Source organism: Eptesicus fuscus, chromosome 7, assembly GCF_027574615.1.
Source record: "Eptesicus fuscus isolate TK198812 chromosome 7, DD_ASM_mEF_20220401, whole genome shotgun sequence".
NCBI classification, from domain to species: domain Eukaryota; kingdom Metazoa; phylum Chordata; class Mammalia; order Chiroptera; family Vespertilionidae; genus Eptesicus; species Eptesicus fuscus.
The window spans coordinates 972,829-990,740 of NC_072479.1; the positions used below are offsets into that span (position 1 = coordinate 972,829).

Consider the following 17,912-nt stretch of genomic DNA (forward strand, 5'->3'; position numbering starts at 1 on the left):
TGTCCCCAGAAACTGGAGTTCAGAGTGGTTGGGATTGTGGGTATCACTGGCGGGAATTGATCTCCAAGCCAATTGGCTGTGAGGATCAGCAGTGTCTCCACTGGGAGAGCTTCTGTGCTCAGCTTGGATGGGGCGGAGTCTCAGGGTGGCGCAGACAAGCTTTGGTTTCCCGTCTGCTCTGCCCTAAGAGGGGCGGTTTCTCCGTGCCCAAATTAATGCCTGCGCGCCTCTGAGAGAAGGCAGCTTTCGAGCCTCTCCCGCTGCCTAACAGACCAGTTTCTCCCCAGCTGGGGCTGGATTTCAGTGCAGACCCGAGGTTTTGTTTTTCTCCCGAACGAGAAATCCAGTCACTGGGAGGGCTGTGCTCAGCTTGGATGGGGCGGAGTCTCAGAATGGCGCAGACAAACTTGGTTTCCGTCCGCGCTGCCCTTACAGGGCTGGTTTCTCCGTGCCCTAATCAGTGGCTGCGCGCCTCTGAGAGAAGGCAGCTTTTGAGCCTCGCCCGCTGCCAAAAAGACCAGTTTCTCCCCGACCGCAGCTGGATTTCAGTGCAGTCGGAAGGTTTTGTTTTTCTCCCAAACGAGAAAGCTAGCCACGCAGCGTCTACTGCCCTCCCTCTCCGCGCGCTGCGAGCAAGCCTGCCGCGTATCAGCTGCCCGCCCTTTCCGTGCTCACGGATCTCCGCACCTCCACAGCTCCTGAGGTTCAGCGTCCCCCTCTCTTTTTTTCTCTGGTTGTAGGTTTTCCACTCTGCCAGCTTTCCAGTGGTTCTGGACGGTGTGCGCTCTGTTTTCCCGTTGTAGTTTCAAAATTGTTGTGGTAGGCAACAGTTAGGTGTTTACCTTATGCCGCCATCTTAGTTTTGGTCCCCTTGAACGTTTGATTCTTTTTGCCCAAAATGAGTGCTAGGACTAACCGTATGTTATTTAGCTCAGAATAACAAAACTAAATCCTCCAAATGACTCAAGTATACTGAGCTTGAGGTGTGAAATAGAAATGTAGAAACAACCTTTCTATCTTTACTGTCTGTTAAGGTCCTACAGTTAATACAACCAAAGCATGTACTACTTTTGTTGAAAGGTAGATGGTTAGGGGCTTCTGAGGCAGAATAGAGCTGTAGCCAGCTTGCTTATTAGAAAAAGGTTGTTTCTTCTGAGACTAGGGTGGCACTACAAGTTAGAGGGCAAATTACATGGTGGGTAGGGAGATGGAAGCCAGTGAAGGGACCTGAGTTCCAGCTATATTTATGCAAAACACTTTAAGATCTGTTCTCCAATACCAATGAAGTAGACACCTTGGGCAATCCCAAAGAGAGGAGCTATGACAAGGGCCCGGCAGCCTGCTCCTTTCATGAAGGCGGATGGTCCCTCCTGAATCCAGAGTTTCCTGGGGAGAAAGAAGAGCCCTGTGAGCTGAATGAGCAGAAGCACACCAAGCAGTGCTCAGTGACACCCTCTCCTCCGACGTTTGTACATCTTTTCTTTGAAGGCAGGTGTCACTTTCTACAGGACTGTGGGAGCCATGTCTCCCCCATTATGTGTATGCAGTTTGCTTACTAAGCAGTTGGGTCCAGTCCATGGAAAATTGGCTCAATTTGCTAGACTTCTGGGAGAAAGATACTGTAGGGATACAAAGAAGAAAGCTCCAAGTACAACCTGCTTTTGTTGAGAGGTAAGGGAAAGCAACAGAATTCAAAGAAATACACACCTCAGTGAAGTATAGTGATAAAATTGTTCTGTAGTTTGAGTCTAGGTGCACACCAACACAGAGGGAACTGTCCCAGCCACATCTGTAAAGGGATACGGGGCTCTCACCTGGCACAGTCAGTGATCCCACTGTAGCTGTCCTCAACCAGACCTTTCTTGAGAGTTTGGATTCGAGTTTTCAAAACTAAAACATAAGTTAAAATTAGTAGGGAACATTTTGCTCTTGGTATAGCCAGCATACATAAAACTGAATCCTGAGGTTATCTCTATCATTGTGGGATATGTAATTGAGCTTCCCCTCTTTGAGCCTCATGTATGAAATGAAGGAATTAGAAACTACACGATCCTTTAGTTCACTCATGCTATGGGAAGATCCACCTGTGTTAGAGGATCTGTCTGTTGTCTAAAGATAGAGAAAGCATTGTCTCATAGGGTGTAGCTCCTGCCTTTAGCCTTCAATTTTAAAGAATCAGCAACATTTATAGCTGATGCTCACAACTCTATTGGGGGACAAAAGCTAGTGAAATCAGTACCTAGAAAGTAAGAGGAGAGGAGGAGAAAATGGCAGCAGAATAGACAGACGTGTTCTGAGCCTTGTCCCGGAGCAGAAAGAAAGAACAGCTGAGGGTCGCACTGGGAGTGTTTGTTCTCAAGCTAAGTGACAGCTGAACTCCAGGAGAATGTGGGAGACTGCTGGGACAGGGTTCCCCTGACAGGGCAGCCCCCATGGGGGCTGGGTCCCCTCCCGGAGTTAAGGGCTCGGACTGGGAAATCTTGCCATCTTGAAAGGGAAAGTGGATCTTATTGGAGGCCTGAAAATCAACAATTGGGCAACCACAAAACAGCTGTAAGCCCCAGAACACCGGTCCCAGGTGGCACGAACGCTTGGACTCAAAGGAGCTCTTCACCACGGAAAGGAGAGAGAGAACTACATAACCAGACATCGGAGAAGAGAGACCATGGGGAGACAAAGAAACAGCCCACATATGAAAGAAAAGCAGGCATCACCAGAAAAGGAAGTAAACGAATGAGAGGCCAGCAACATATCACAGAAAGAATTCAGAGAAATGGTCATAAGGTGGCTGAAAAGAATGGAAGACAAATTTGACAATATGAGTAAGAACCAAGAGGAAATGAAGAAGAACCAAGAAAAAAATGAAAAATGATATAGCTGCTGTAAAGAACTCAATAGAAAGCACCAAGAGTAGACTAGAAGAAGCAGAGGACCGCATCAGTGAGCTAGAAGACAGGATGGAAAAAAATACCCAAGTAGAGCAGCTTCTAGGAAAAAAAAATTAAAAAGCAGGAGGAGAGCCTAAGGAACTTTGGGACAACACAAAACAAAACAACATCCACATAATAAGGGTTCCAGAAGGAAAGGAAACTGAGCAAGGCGTGGAAAACCTGTTTGAAGAAAAAATGACAGAAAACTTTCCTGATATAGGGAAGAAAAAACCCCACACAAACCCAAGAAGCTCACAGAGTCCCAAGCAAAATGAACCCCAAAAGACTGACGCCAAGGCACATTATAATTAAATTGGCAAACACCAACGACAAAGTAAGAATCATAAAAGCGGCCAGAGAGAGAAAGAAAGTTACATACAAAGGAACCCCCATCAGAGTAGCAACAGATTTCTCAACAGAAACTCATCAGGCAAGAAGGGAATGGAATGAAATATACAAAGTCATGCAAAGGAAGGGTCTCAATCCAAGAATACTGTACCCAGCAAGGCTATCAATGAAAATTGGAGGTGAAATCAGGAGTTTCATAGACAAAAAAGGACTAAGGGAGTGTATCACCACCAAACCAGCAATGCAAGAAATGCTAAAGGGTCTGCTGTAAAAAGAAAAGAAAAAAAAGAAATAGGAAGTGAAGAATGAACACATGGGTATAGAATAAAAATGGTGACAAATAAGTACCTATCAATAATAACTTTAAATGTAAATGGATTAAATGCCCCAATCAAAAGACATAGGGTAACAGATTGGATAAGAAAACAAGACCCATATATCTGCTGTCTACAAAAAAAAGACGCACACAGACTGAGGATGAAGGGATGGAAAAAGGTTTTCCAGGCGAATGGAAATGAAAAAAAAGCTGGGGTAGCAATACTTATATCTGACAAATTAGATCTCAAAGTGAAGGACATAACTAGAGATAATGCAGGCCACTTCATAATACTAAAGGGAGAAATCCAACAAGAAGAAATAACTCTGGTAAACATATATGCACCCAATACAGGAGCACCCAAATATATAAAATAAACTCCTGGAGGATATCAAGGGAGAGATTTACAGCAATACAATCATAGTAGGAGACTTTAATACGCCACTATCACCATTGGACAAATCCTGTAAACAAAACATCAGCAAAGAAACATCAATCCTAAATGACTCACTAGACCAGATGGAATTAATTGACATCTTCAAACATTTCACCCCAAAGCCACAGAATATACATTCTTCTCAAGTGCACATGGGTCATTTTCAAAGATAGACCATATGTTGGGACATAGGCAAAGTCTCTCCAAATTCAAGAAGATAGAAATCATATCAAGCATCTTCTCAGATCACAGTGGCATAAAACTGGAAATCAACTACAATAAAAACAATCCAAAGAAATCAAACACATGGAGACTAAACAGCATGCTATTAAACAATGACTGGGTTACCAGAGACATCAAGGAAGAAATAAAAAAACACCATGGCAACAAATGACAATGAAAACACAACAATCCAAAATCTATGGGACACAGCGAAAGCAGTCTTGAGAGGGAAGTTCATAGCTCTACAAGCTTACTGCAAAAAAACAAGAAACAATGGTAATAAATTACCTAACCCTACAACTCAAAGAGAAAGAGAGCAACAAGAAAAGCCCAGTGTAAGCAGAAGGGAGGAAATAATAAAGATCAGAGCAGAGATAAACGACATAGAGACCAAAGAAACAATACAAAAGATCAACAAAAACAAGAGCTGGTTCTTTGAAAGGATAAACAAGATTGATAAACCTCTAGCCAGGCTCACCAAGAAGCAAAGAGAGAGGACCCAAATAAACAAAATCAGAAATGAAAGAGGTGAAATAACAACAGACCACACCAAAATACAAAGGAATGTTTCAAAATACTGGGAACAACTCTGTTCCAACAAACTGGACAACCTGGAGGAAATGGACATATTCCCAGAAAAATATAACCTTCCAAAACTCAATCAGGAAGAATCTAAACAGCTCAATAGGCCAATAACTATGGAAGAAATTGAAGCAGTCATCAAAAAGCTACCGGCAAACAAAAGCCCAAGGCCAGACAGCTTCACAGGTGAGTTTTACCAAACATTCAAGGAAGAACCAAAACCTATCCTCCTCAGACTATTCCAAAAATTCAAGAGGAAGGAACACTTCCAAGCTCCTTCTATGAAGCCAGCATCACCCTAATACCAAAACCAGATAAAGACAACACAATGAAAGAGAATTACACACCAATATCCCTCATGAACATAGATGCCAAAATCCTCAACAAAATTCTAGCAAATGGACTCCAGCAGTACATTAGAAAGATCATACACCATGACCAAGTAGGATTTATCCCAGGAATGCAAGGATGGTACAATATCCACAAATCAATAAATGTGATACATCACATAAACTGAGAGATAAACATCACATAGTCATATCAATTGATGCAGAAAAAGCATTTGACAAAATCCAACACCCTTTCTTGTTAAAAACTCAACAAGGTGGGAAAAGAAGGATTATACCTCAACACAATAAAAGCTATATATGATAAACCCACAGCAAACATCATACTCAATGGGCAAAAGAACTAAAACCATTTCCCCTAAGAATAGGAACAAGACAGGGATGCCCACTCTCACCACTCCTGTTTGACATAGTACTGGAAGTATTAGCCATTGCAATTAGACAAGAAGAAGAAATAAAGGCATCTAAATTGGAAAAGAAGAAGTAAAGCTGTCCTTATTTTCAGATGACACAATATTGTACATAAAAAACCCCAAAGGCTCCATCAAAAAACTAATAGACTTAATAAATGAATTCGGCAATGTAGCAGGATACAAAATTATCGCCAAGAAATCTATGGCCTTTCTATACACCAATAGTGAACTTACAGAAAGAGAGACTAAAAAAGCAATCCCATTTACCATCGCACCAAAAAAATTAAGATAACCTAGGAATAAACTTAACTAAGGAGGTAAAAGACCTATACTCGGAAAACTACAGGACACTGAAAAAAGAGATAGGGGAAGACATAAACAGATGGAAGAACATACCATGTTCATGAATTGGTAGAATCAACATCATTAAAATGTCCATACTACCCAAAGCAATCTATAGATTCAATGCACTCCCCATTAAAATACCAATGGCATATTTCACAGCTCTAGAAAGAACTCTCCAAAAATTCATCTGGAATAAAAAAAGACCCTGAGACTGATTCATTTGCCTGTCAGCATAACCATTATTGCTTGTCTCATTTTCAGTTCTTATAAGTGTATTTCTAATAGCACATGATCTCACTCATCTAGGGGAAATAATGAACAACATAGACTGATTAACAAGAACAGACCCAGAAACAAGGAGGCATGGATCAGACTGTCGGGCCTCAGAGGGAGGGGAGGGAGGGGAGGGAGGGGAGTGATAAAGGGGAGAGATCAACCAAAGGACTTGTGTGCATGCATATGAGCCTAACCAGTGGTTAAGGACAACAGGGGGGTGGGGGCATGCGTGGGGAGGGGTGTGGGATGGGAATGTGGGGATGAGGACAAATATGTGATACCTTAATCAATAAAGAAATTAATTAAAAAATAAATAAATAAATAAATAAAGACCCCGAATAACCACAGCAATCCTGAGAAAGAATAAAGTAGGAGGGATCTCAATACCAGATTTCAATCTGTATTACAAAGCCACTGTTCTCAAAACAGCATGGTACTGGCACAAGAACAGACATATAGATCAATGGAATAGAATAGAGAATCCAGATATCAACCCAAACCACTATGCTCAATTAATATTTCACAAAGGAGGCATGAACATACAATGGAGTCAAGACAGTCTCTTCAATAAATGGTGTTGGGAAAATTGGACAGAAACATGCAAAACAATGAAACTAGATCACCAACTTACACCATACACAAAAATAAACTCAAAATGGTACAGGACTTAAACATAAGACGGGAAACCATAAAAATACTAGAGGAATCCACAGGCAACAAAATATCAGACATATGCCAAAAGAACTTCTTCACTGATACTGCCCCTAGGGCAATGGAAGCTAAAGAGAAAATAAACAAATGGGACTACATCAAAATAAAAGCTTTTTTACAGCAAAAGAAACTATCAACAAAACAACAAGAAATCCCACTCTATGGGAGAACATATTTGCAAATGCTATCACTGATAAAGGCTTAATCTCCAACATCTACAGGCAGCTTATGCAACTTAATAAAAGGAAGATAAATGATCCAATAAAAAAATGGGCAACGAACCTAAATAGAATCTTTTCAAAAGAAGACAGAAGGAAGGCCAAGAGACACATGAAAACATGCTCAAAGTCACTATCCGAGAGATGCAAATCAAAACAACAATGAGGTACCATCTCACACCTGTCAGAATGGCTATCATCAACAAATCAACAAACAACAAGTGTTGGTGAGTATGTGGAGAAAAAGGAACCCTCGTGCACTGCTGGTGGGAATGCAGACTGGTGCAGCCACTGTGGAGAACAGTATGGAGTTTCCTCAAAAAACTGAAAATGGAACTCCCATTTGACCCATTAATCCCACTTATAGGAATATATCCTAAGAAACTAGAAACACCGATCAGAAAGGATATTTGCACCCCTATGTCCATAGCAGCACAATTTACAATAGCTAATATTGGGAAACAGCCTAGGTGCCCGTCAGCAGATGACTGGATCGGAAAACTGTGGTACATCTACACAATGGAATACTATGCTGCCATAAAAAAGAAGGAATTATCATCATTTGCAGCAACCTGGATGGAATTGGAGAACATTATGTTAAGTGAAATAAGCCAGTCAATGAAAGAAAAATACCACATGATCTCACTCATTTATGGATAATGAAGAACATTATAAACTGATGAACAAAAAGACAGATACAGAGACAGTAAAGCATCAAACAGACTGTCAAATTACAGCGGGAAGGTTAGGGAGAGGTGGGGGAGATAAGAGATCAATCGAAGGACTTGTATGCATGCATATAAGCATAATGAATGGACACAAAACTCTGGGGGGTGAGGGCATGTATGGGAGTGAAGTGGGGGGGGCAATGGTAAGATATGTACACATATAATACCTTAATAAAAAAATGAAAAATAAAAAAATAAAAAGGGGATTTGTCAGTGATAAGAACTAGACCCCACGTTCTCTGGGTGGACCTGACAGTGGCCAAGAGTTTTTAGGTTTGGGCTATTTTGTCTCTATCCTAAAAGTGCAGTATTACTACTTATCCTATAAATGACTCTACAGGTAACTAATTTGTAAAGCAAGTCAACACTAGAGGCACTTACCATCCAGAGGTGTTACTATGACAGCCGCTATGGAACCTGCAACACAGCCTGACATAAAGGAATGAACAAAGGAAGCTTTCCCAGTAAGTTCGTTGAAACCAAGGTTGTTGAGGTTGGCAAACAGAGGGAAGTAGATGATGGAGAAGGGAATATCTCTGTAAGAGAGGAAGAAAAACACTGAGATTCATGCCCCTCTGGGGCTTCTACCCAAGGTCATACAGTGAGCCCGTAAGCTATAGATAGGTCAGAGACAAGCCTACAATTCCGTATTCCTGCTCTGGCATCCCATGACAATGTGGGGTGATAAAATCAGAGATCAGCTTGATTTGCCTTCCCCCACCATCCCAGTTCTTTCCTCTGTCCTCCCAGCACCTGCAGCTTAATGAGGAGCCAGATGCAGATTCAAAGACTGGTGGTATGTTCTATAAAAGTGGGTAGGCAGGCTAAGGGAAGAGTTACTAAGCTGAGCAAGTGACTGGTGAAGAGCTATAAGGTAAGTGTTGAAGGGATGGGATGGGCAGGAAGGTGAAGCTCATTTATTGCCCAGAGACTAGAAAATTAACCCCTACCCTGGCCGGCTAGCTCAGTTGGATAGACTATCATCCCAACATGCAAGGCTGAGGGTATTGGTTTTTTAAATATGCTTTTATTGACTTCAGAGAGGAAGGGAGAGGGAGAGAAAAACATCAATGAGAGAGAGAATCATTGATTGTCTGCCTCCTGCACACCCCATACTGGGGATGGAGCCTGCACCCCAGGCATGTGTCCTGACTAGGAATTGAGACTGTGACCTGGTTCATAGTGAATGCTCAACCACTGAGCCACACTGGCCAGGCCAGGCTGCAGGGCACATAGAAAAAGCAACCGATGAATACATAAATAATAAACTGATGTTTCTCCCTGCCTCTGTAAAATCAAACAATCAATTTTTTTTAAAAAAAAATTGAACTCTCTCTTTAAAAAAAAAATATTTTGGCCAAGTAGCACAGTAAAATGAAGGGGTTATATACACTCATTTACTTATAGATGACCCACAGTCCTGTGTATGCAGTACATTCTAGGTGCCTTTGGGCCACAGAACACCCAATATCCGTGTGGACCTGGCCACTGGAGAAGGGGCCTAGAAGTAGTCTTCCAGATACCCAGTCTGTAATCCTGCTCAATTGTGAACAAAATATGAAGCATAGAGATATTTGAAAATAGGCAGGTTGGGGTAGCAATCCCTCTGACCCTCTGTTCCCTCTCCCTGTTCACTTGGGGCCCTCTGTCCCAAGTTTGGGAAGGAAGTCTTACCTGAGGAGAGTGGCACCCAAACCTTTATAGAGACCACCCAGGCCCTGGGTTCGAAGTAGTTCCCAGGCAATGGCGGTGGCAGATGGACGCTTATGTGTGGAAGCTGATCCAATGGTGTAGGACCTAGAGGAAGGTGCTGAGGCCGAACCATGATGATGCACTGCTGAAAGGGAAAGGACAGACTTCCCATCACAAACTCGGCCCCAACAGGCACTGCAAAACACTCGCAAGGGTATGGCTCCCAATCCCGCAGTTCATCCTCCTGTGTTTTTAATTTGCCTTTCATTTCTAAATCATCTCTGAACCTATTTACATAGTTTCATCCTATTGGGTCTTTGGGATGCAGGAATCCCATATGTCTTCTGCCTGATGCAAAGCAGCAAATTTTTTTGTTTGTCTGAAAATTCTCCTTCAACTCTGGCCCATGTGCTCTGTGTTAGAGCATCGGCCTGCGCACCAGAGGGTCAAGGATTTGATTACTGTTCAAGGCCGTGTACCTGCCCCCAGTGAGGGAGCATGTAGGAGGCAACCAATCAATGTGGTATTTCTCTCTCTTTCTCTTCCACACCCCCCTCCCCACACACACACACACACACACACACACACACACACACACACTCTAAAAATCAATGGTAAAAAGTATCCTCACTCGTTGGATGAGGATTTTAAAAATGCTATCTCCTTCCGTTGGTTGGAGCGTAATCCCATTCAACGAAAGATCGCATCACAGATTCAATTCCTGGTCAGAGTACATACCCAGGCTGTGGGTTCGATCCCCAGTTGGGGTGAATGTGGGAGGCAACCCATTGATGTTTCTCTCTTCCTCTCTCTCTCTCAAAAATACAACAGGAAAAAAAAATTCAGACTTCATCAGAGCCTCCTCTCTCTACCATTCTAAGATTAAGTGATCATGTCCTTTATTCCCTGCATCATTTTATAGAATTTGATTCTCAAGATGTCAACCCATTTTAGTTAAATAATTCAGAGTTCATAATACAATGAGTTAAACATCTAATAAATAGAATGGAATTCTTTTTTTTTTTGAGCATATTAAATACAAGCATTTCAAATGTGGTTGAGTCCCATTAATGACCACAAGATTCAATGCACTGAAATTGTGTGAATATTGATTAATTCTCAGCATTTGAGAAGCTTTGCATAGATTATAAGTTCTTGCTGAAAGAAAGCAATTTAATGTCCCAGTTTTGTTTGATATACATCAGGGCAGCATTTCATACTAAGAAGCTACTGACAGCATATTGTCTTATGCTAATAATCTAGGGCTGCAGGCCTCAGACAGTTCTAATCCATGAACATTATTTTCCCCATGTCTCCTTTAGGTGCACATAATTAATTCACCCATATCCTAGCTTTCTCTTCTTTTAAAATGTTTTAGGAATACTAAAACTTCTTATCCAAGTTGAAAAACAAAACGTTACAAAGCTTTTCACTCTGCAAAGCAAAACAGTGAGGGCTTTCCAGTGCCTGAACTGTATTCTTTCTGCAGTTTTATTTGCTTTAGGCTGGTCTGTTCCACCTGAAAAGCACAGCACATGTACACAGTTGGATTGAGGAGGGAAAGGGAACACACATTTATTGAAGACCTTGCCAGGTGCTCTGTTGGGCACATGACATGTTGGCTTATTAAATGCAGACATTGTGGGTTAGCTCTGAGGAGACACCCTCTGTCCCACCCCACCAGGGTTAGCCCCTTCTATTACAGCCGATCATTGCTTTTGATATATGCTTTGGTACCTATTCCACTCTAAATTTTTGAGAGGACCAGGATTTAGCAAAGGGCCAAACTTCTCTTCCAGAGAAAACCAAAAGGATAGAGATGGTTCTTTTTATGCATTCCCACTAAAGCACCATCTATAGCATAATATATCATAATAGAGCTTCAATTTACTGAAGTGTTCATGAGCAATCCATTGACATTTCTTAAGATATTTAGGAAATCAAGCCTAAATGTTAAAGCAATAAAATAGAGGTAGTAGGGTGAGACTTCTGTCCTTCCCAAATCAATATTCTCATTTCTGCTCTTTGTTCTAGAGCTGGAAGTGTTAAAATCTAGAATGGTAACCATAAAAGTAAGACTTGTACTAACCTAGAAATCTGATTGGGTCACCCAGACTAGCAAATGAGTGCAGATGTGTAAAAATCTATTCTGATCATAGCCTTTATTGATTCCATGTGAAGTTGGGATAGGGCTCACCCAAGCGCCCAGCATCCTGCAGCTGAATCTTGAGCATTTCCATGGGACAGGTAACCACCACCTGGCACATTCCAGCTCCACATCCAGCTAGCATCTCCATTTTCAGATTCCGCTGCATCCTATGGGACCAGGAGTTGGCATCCTTCAGTCACAGGCCAGCCCTCCTATCCCACCCTAGCCATCTACTCTCCCTTGGTGGTTGGAACTTTCCATGCATGCTATTTAGCCTTGTTCCCATTGACTGCCACTTACCCACCTGACCATCAGGCTCAGTCTCCTTAAAGATATGACACTAATTTTAAAACAGGCTGCCAGGGAGGTAGCACCTACATAGAAGTTGAAACTAGTACAGTGGAAATGCCCATTGCAGGAACTTGATTGTTCCTGATCCCTTAAGCAATATCACTAAGGTGATGGGAGGCACAAGGAGAACTTAAAAATCATTAGCATAGCCCTGGCCAGGTAGTTCAGTTGGTTAGAGTGTTTTCCTCATACACCAGGTTGTGGGTTTGAACCCCAGTCAGGGTACATATAAGAATCAACCAATGAATGCATAAATAAGTGGAACAACAAATCAATGTTTTTTTCCCCCTCTCCCCTTTTCTCTAAAAATAATTTTTTTAAAAAATTCATAAGCATAAAAAAGACTCATAATCAATGGAACAGAACAGAGAGCCCAGAATCAGAGCCCCTGCATATACACTCAACTAATATCTGACACGGGAGCCAAGAACATTCAATGAAGAAAAGACAGTCTCTGCAATAAATGGTGCGTGGAGAGCTGGATATTCACATGTAAAAGAATGAAACAAGAGCCCTATCTTACAAAACAAAATTTAATTTGAAATGGATTAAAGACTTAAATGTAAGATCTGAAATCATAAAACTAGAAGGAAAGAGGGAAAAAGCTCCTTGACATAGGTCAACCTAAAGCACAAGCAACAAAAGCAAAAATTAATAAATGGGACTATATCAAACTAAAAAGCTGCACAGCAAAGGAAATAGCAACAACATGAAAAACCAATCTATGGAATGGCAGGAAATATTTGCTAATCATATATCTGATGGGTTAATATTTAAAATATTTAAAGAACTTATACAACTCAATAATTTAAAAAAAAATCCAATTAGAAATGAGCAAAGAACCTGGATAGACATTTTCCCAAAGAATATATTTAAGTGGCCAGCAGGTACATGAAAAGATGTTCAACATCACTAATCATCAGAAAAATGTAAATCAAAGCCATAATGAGATCACCTCACACCTGTTAGAATATCATAACAAAGATGAGATGATAAATGTTGGCGAGATGTGGAGAAAAGGGAACCCTGTGCACTCAGTATTGGTGGGATTGCCTGGTGCAGCCACTATGGGAAACAGTATGGAGTTTCCTCAAAAAATTAAAAATAGAACTACCATATGACCCAGCAATCCCACTTCTAGGTATATATCCAAAGAGGACAAAAATCACTGTTAAGACCTCTGTTCACCCATGTTCATTGCAGCATTATTTACAAGAACCAAAACTTGGAAACAAACTCATAGCAAAAGAGATCAAAGTTTTGGTTATGAAAGTGAGGGAAAAGGAATTGGATGAAGGTGATCAAAGGGTACAAACTTTCAGTTATAATAAGTACTTGGAATGTAATATACAACATGATGACTATAGTTAAACACTGCTCTATGGTTGCTAAGAGAGTAGATCCTAAAAGTTCTCATCACAAGGGGGGAAATTTTGTAACTTTATGAGGGGCTAGATGTTAACATTGCACTAATTCTATCTAATAAAAGAGTAATATGCAAATTGACTGTTACTCCAACACACAAGATGGCTGCCCCCATGTTGTCAAAGATGGCTGCCCCCATGTGGACACAAGATGGCCACCACAAGATGGCCAGCAGGGGAAGACAGTTGGGAGAGACCAGGCCTGCAAGGGAGGGCAGTTGGGGGCAATCAAGCCTGCAGGGGAGGGCAGTTAGGGGTGACCAGGTCGGCAGAGGAGGGGAGTTGGGGGCAACCAGGCCTACAGGAGAGGGCAGTTGAGGGTGACCACGCCTGAAGGGAAGGGCAGTTGGGGGAGACCCAGGCCTGCAGGGGAGGGCAGTTGGGGTGACCAGGCCTGCAGGGGAAGGCAGTTGGGGAGATCAGGCCTGCAGGGGAGGGCAGTTAGGGGTGACCAGGCCTGCAGGGGAGGGCAGTTAGGGGCAATCAGGCTGGCAGGGGAGTGGTTAGGGGGCAATCAGGAAGGCAGGCAGGCAAGCAGTTGGGAGCCAGAAGTCCTGGATTGTGAGAGGGCAGTCGGACATCCCTCGAGGGGTCCCAGATTGGAGAGGGTGCAGGCTGGGCTGAGGGTCACACACCCTCATGCACGAATTTTGTGCACCGGGCCTCTAGTCATTTCATAATATATGTGTGTCAAGTTATTATGCTGTACACTTTAAACTTATACAGTGTTGTATGCCATTTAAATCTCAAAACTGAAAAAATATTCATCAGCTAGTTGATACATATATATTCTATATGGTATATCTATTATCTATCTATCTGGAACTTCCAAATTACACCAGCTCATTTTCTCCCTTTACTTTCCGTTTGCTGAAACACACTAACCCTCAGCCATTTGTGTATACATATTCATAAAAATGCACACAAGTAAACTGAGGCAGAGTTGCAATCCTCTGCCTGCTATCTTCCAAAAAAAGTAGACATGCAGTGAAGGATTTCCATCCCCACCCCCACCTGGCCGTACCCATCTTCCATGAGCAACTGTCGGAAAAAGTCATTGGCTGCCAGCTTAATGGCCTTCTCTGGAGTGACCAAGGTGAGGTTCACTGCAGCTCCTGGAAGTAAACAACGAAGATGAAGAGGTAAGGCCATCTCCGATGTACCAGTGCCCGGAACATGCCACTCATGTAGATAACCTCCTCTCAGAAGTTGTTTCTGGAGTAAACAGGGTCTCTGGGGTCAAGGAGGATTCCTCTGCTTATCTTATTAAAATTAATTTCCTTTCATCTCCCTACTTCCACTAGCCTCCCACCACATTTTCCTTTTTCAATGTATTTACTTCCTTTATGGACTCATTGGTGCAGTTATTAGGAAATCTGTCCTTGCTAATGATGCCTGTCTCTGATGCTAAATAAGCAGTCCCCCAAGGTAATCCCCAATAAAAAGGCCCTGGGGGACAGGGATTGGTTTCAATTTCTGTGTTGTGTTTGCCAGGCCCACTGGCAGCTCTGTGGGTCATAGAGGCTTTTTTACTTTGTTCCTAAGGGGTACTATCCTATCAGTTCCTTCTCAACCCCAGCTTTGTATCCATTTTCCAAGGCATAATCATGGTTGTGCCACCTTGGATAGGAACACTGCAGGATAAACAGGGACAGCACTGGCCGTGTCAAGGAAGAGCCACTCAGTAACTCCCTTCCAGGAGCTCAAAACCCTTTCCATTCTCTGTCCTTGTCAGCCTCTGCCTCTTCTGCTATTGGTGGTTGGATGCCTTGAGAGCCTGAGAGAGGGGTGGTGGGGGGAGAAGGGGTGTTTGGGGGTTCACTTGCCTCCAACATCACACAGTGAGGCAGTGGTTGTGCCAGGATGAACCTAGGGCTCCTGGGCTCCTCAGTGTATTCACTGGCGTCCCCCAAACCTCACCGTAACTGCTGTGTCTACCAAGGCACAAGAGGGCTTATGAAAAGCAATGTGGTCCAAAAGCACCTGGTAGACCAGGCCCATCCTAGGAGTTCCCTGGGCAGAAAGAATGCTGCTTTCCAATGTCTTATAAATTCACAAAAATCTGATTCCCCTGTGCCATACCCTCTGTCCTCACTTGGCCTCACAAGCCAGGCCTCCCCCAGGACGCCTAATGAGCCTACCTCGGTACATGCCCAAAAAGCCCTCTACCCTCGCCGTCTTCACCAGGCAATCTATCCTAGAAGCAGAGGCCAGAAAGGGAAATTAGTAGTGAACAGGAGGCTGTACCACAACCCCCTTGCCTTCACCCAATGCTCTAATCCTGTTGGGCTCACCCCAGTTGACCACCTCCACCTCCCTCCCCCACACCCTAATCTTACTCCCTAAAGAGACTATGGAGAGTAAAGCCCCACATCCCTCCTCTGGGAGCCCCCTCTTCTTACCCCCTTCTTCACCAATACCTACATTCCTTTGTAGATATCTTTTCCATGCTGGTTCTGAAGTCGAGTCTTGGCCAAGTCAATGGGGAACACACAGGTCACCCCCAGGAACCCTGCCACGCCTCCATTGATGACTTTTGCTGTGACACTGGGCCATGGGAAGGAGGGAGGCACAGAGTGAGTGAGGGAAGCACAGGCAAAGGAGCGTGGAAGGAGGCTGGCTGCAGAGAGCTACCCACAGCCAGGACTGGATGGGGAAATGGAGGGAGGCCAGCAGGAAAGCAGTAACAGAGCAGAGCAAGCGTAGGAATGGCAGCTCCATTGACTTCAGCCCCACAGGCATCCGTGGATCCCTCTCCACAGCCTCCTGCCCCTACTCCAGCATCCCTTCTGGTCGACTTGTCATGCCTCCCTCACCTGGTCCAGTTCCAGACACAAGTTAGGACCCTCCAGGTCCTGGCCACTTCCCTTAGGGGCATTACCCTCACCAGGGCTGAAGCATCTTGCCCTAACCCCACAGGGAGATGTTCATAAAGCTAGGACACTGGCAGGGCTTCTGGGAAGGATGCCAGAGTGCCAACTCTGCCCCCTGGGGCCCCACTAGGGTGCAGGAGGTTCTTAGCTGGGCCTCAGAGTTTCCGCCCAAGGCCTGTTCTCTGGCTTATCCACATCCGCAGGGCCGCATGTGGACACATTTTCAAACACACTGAACTTTTATTTCAGACTTAAGGTCATCAGAACGGATTTTGAATCCTGGCTATTCTGTTAGTTAAGCAAATTATCTTACTTCACTGATCCTTTGTTTTCCCCTCTGTACAACTGGCTCATGCATTTGGTAAATGATAGCTATTATTAATAAGAGAACACAATTTTCTGATATGAGAGTTTCTAGTCAGCATGAGATAACCTGGGTTAATTTATATTATCTAGTCAAAAGTAAAGAAAAGTCCTGCCGAAACCGGTTTGGCTCAGTGGATAGAACGTCAATCTGTGGATTGAAAGGTCCCAGGTTCGATTCTGGTCAAGGGCATGTACATTGGTTGCGGGCACATCCCCGGTCGGGGGTGTGCAGGAGGCAGCTGGTCGATGCTTCTCTCTCATCAATGTTTCTAACTCTCTATCCCTCTCCCTTCCTCTCTGTAAAAAATCAATAAAATATGTTTTAAAAAAGTAAAGAAAAGTCCCTCTCATCTTTTTTTTTAAGTCTGAAAATAGAAAATGGAGCCTAGTAACATTTCCTTATCTCTCTGGCCAGAGGCAGATATGAGCAAAATATTTGTAGGTAGATTACCTGGAAGTGGTAAGAGCAGATAATAGATTTAAATTTTGCAGGCTGAAGAGATGCAGTCCAAATAATTACAAATTATATTTAAATATACGTATCTACAAATAAGTAATTTTTTTGTATATAGGAAATGGGTCCCTTTTGCTGCTAGGACTCAGCTAATACTTCAGAAATATGGAAGGGAAGCTTAGTGATGTGTATCCCCACAGCAGCTCTTTCCCTAATCCCAGCCCAGAGGTGGGGGCTGTATTAGCCAGATTTTACCTCAAATCCTGCTTGGACATTCTTCAGCGGGCTGAGGACTCCGGTGGGTCCCGGAACAGAGGCTGTTTGTTCACTTCTCAGGGCAGATGGTTGGCTGATGTGGAAGAAGTGGTGTCCGTATCCTTGACTCTGACTCACCGTGGCAGAATGGGTGTTGGTGGAGAGGCACAAGCTCCTTGGATTCAGCTGCCTCCTCTATAAAGTGATCAGACTGACACTCACCTCACGGTTTGAGAGCCACATCTGTCGTAGGACAGAACATTATTCATGTATTAATACTGTCAAGTTCATCCTTTCCTACACCTTTTGAACTTTGGGGATTAAGATCAGAAGATGATGAGAGAGAAGAATAATGGGCCCAAACCACGGCTGGGGAGAGGAGTTCTGGGGGCATTTAGGAGAGCGGCGTGAAGCAATGGTGAGGGAAGCTGATGGGATCTGAAACAGGCATTTTAAGGAGAGTTGCTGTGGTTTCG

The 17,912-nt window shown here is 43.3% G+C and overlaps 1 protein-coding gene across 2 annotated transcripts; it reads right to left on the reverse strand.

The window, feature by feature from the left end:
* Positions 1-1,241: 1,241 nt before the first annotated feature.
* On the reverse strand, positions 1,242-17,456 carry SLC25A18 (solute carrier family 25 member 18). Of its 2 annotated transcripts, none has more exons than XM_028138332.2 (9): positions 17,437-17,456; positions 15,913-16,035; positions 15,630-15,685; positions 14,513-14,603; positions 11,762-11,880; positions 9,547-9,706; positions 8,254-8,408; positions 1,815-1,890; positions 1,242-1,386 (listed from the first exon to the last, which is right to left on the reverse strand). In XM_028138332.2, exons 1-9 carry the CDS (start codon positions 17,454-17,456, stop codon positions 1,245-1,247), a joined length of 942 nt encoding a protein of 313 aa, XP_027994133.1. In that variant the 3' UTR covers positions 1,242-1,244. The 2 variants fall into 2 exon arrangements, with proteins under 2 accessions (XP_027994133.1, XP_054575671.1); XM_054719696.1 differs by having other exon boundaries at positions 9,547-9,709.
* Positions 17,457-17,912: the final 456 nt, after the last annotated feature.

Excerpts from the sequence above, each read along its gene's own strand:
- SLC25A18 (XM_054719696.1), bottom strand. The coding sequence starts at position 17,456 with ATGTCCAAGCAGGATTTGAG. Across the intron at positions 16,036-17,436 it reads ATGTCCAAGCAGGATTTGAG|TGTCACAGCAAAAGTCATCA; the intron begins GTAAAATCTGGC and ends CCCATGGCCCAG. Across the intron at positions 11,881-14,512 it reads CAGTTGCTCATGGAAGATGG|GATGCAGCGGAATCTGAAAA; the intron begins GTACGGCCAGGT and ends CTGGTCCCATAG.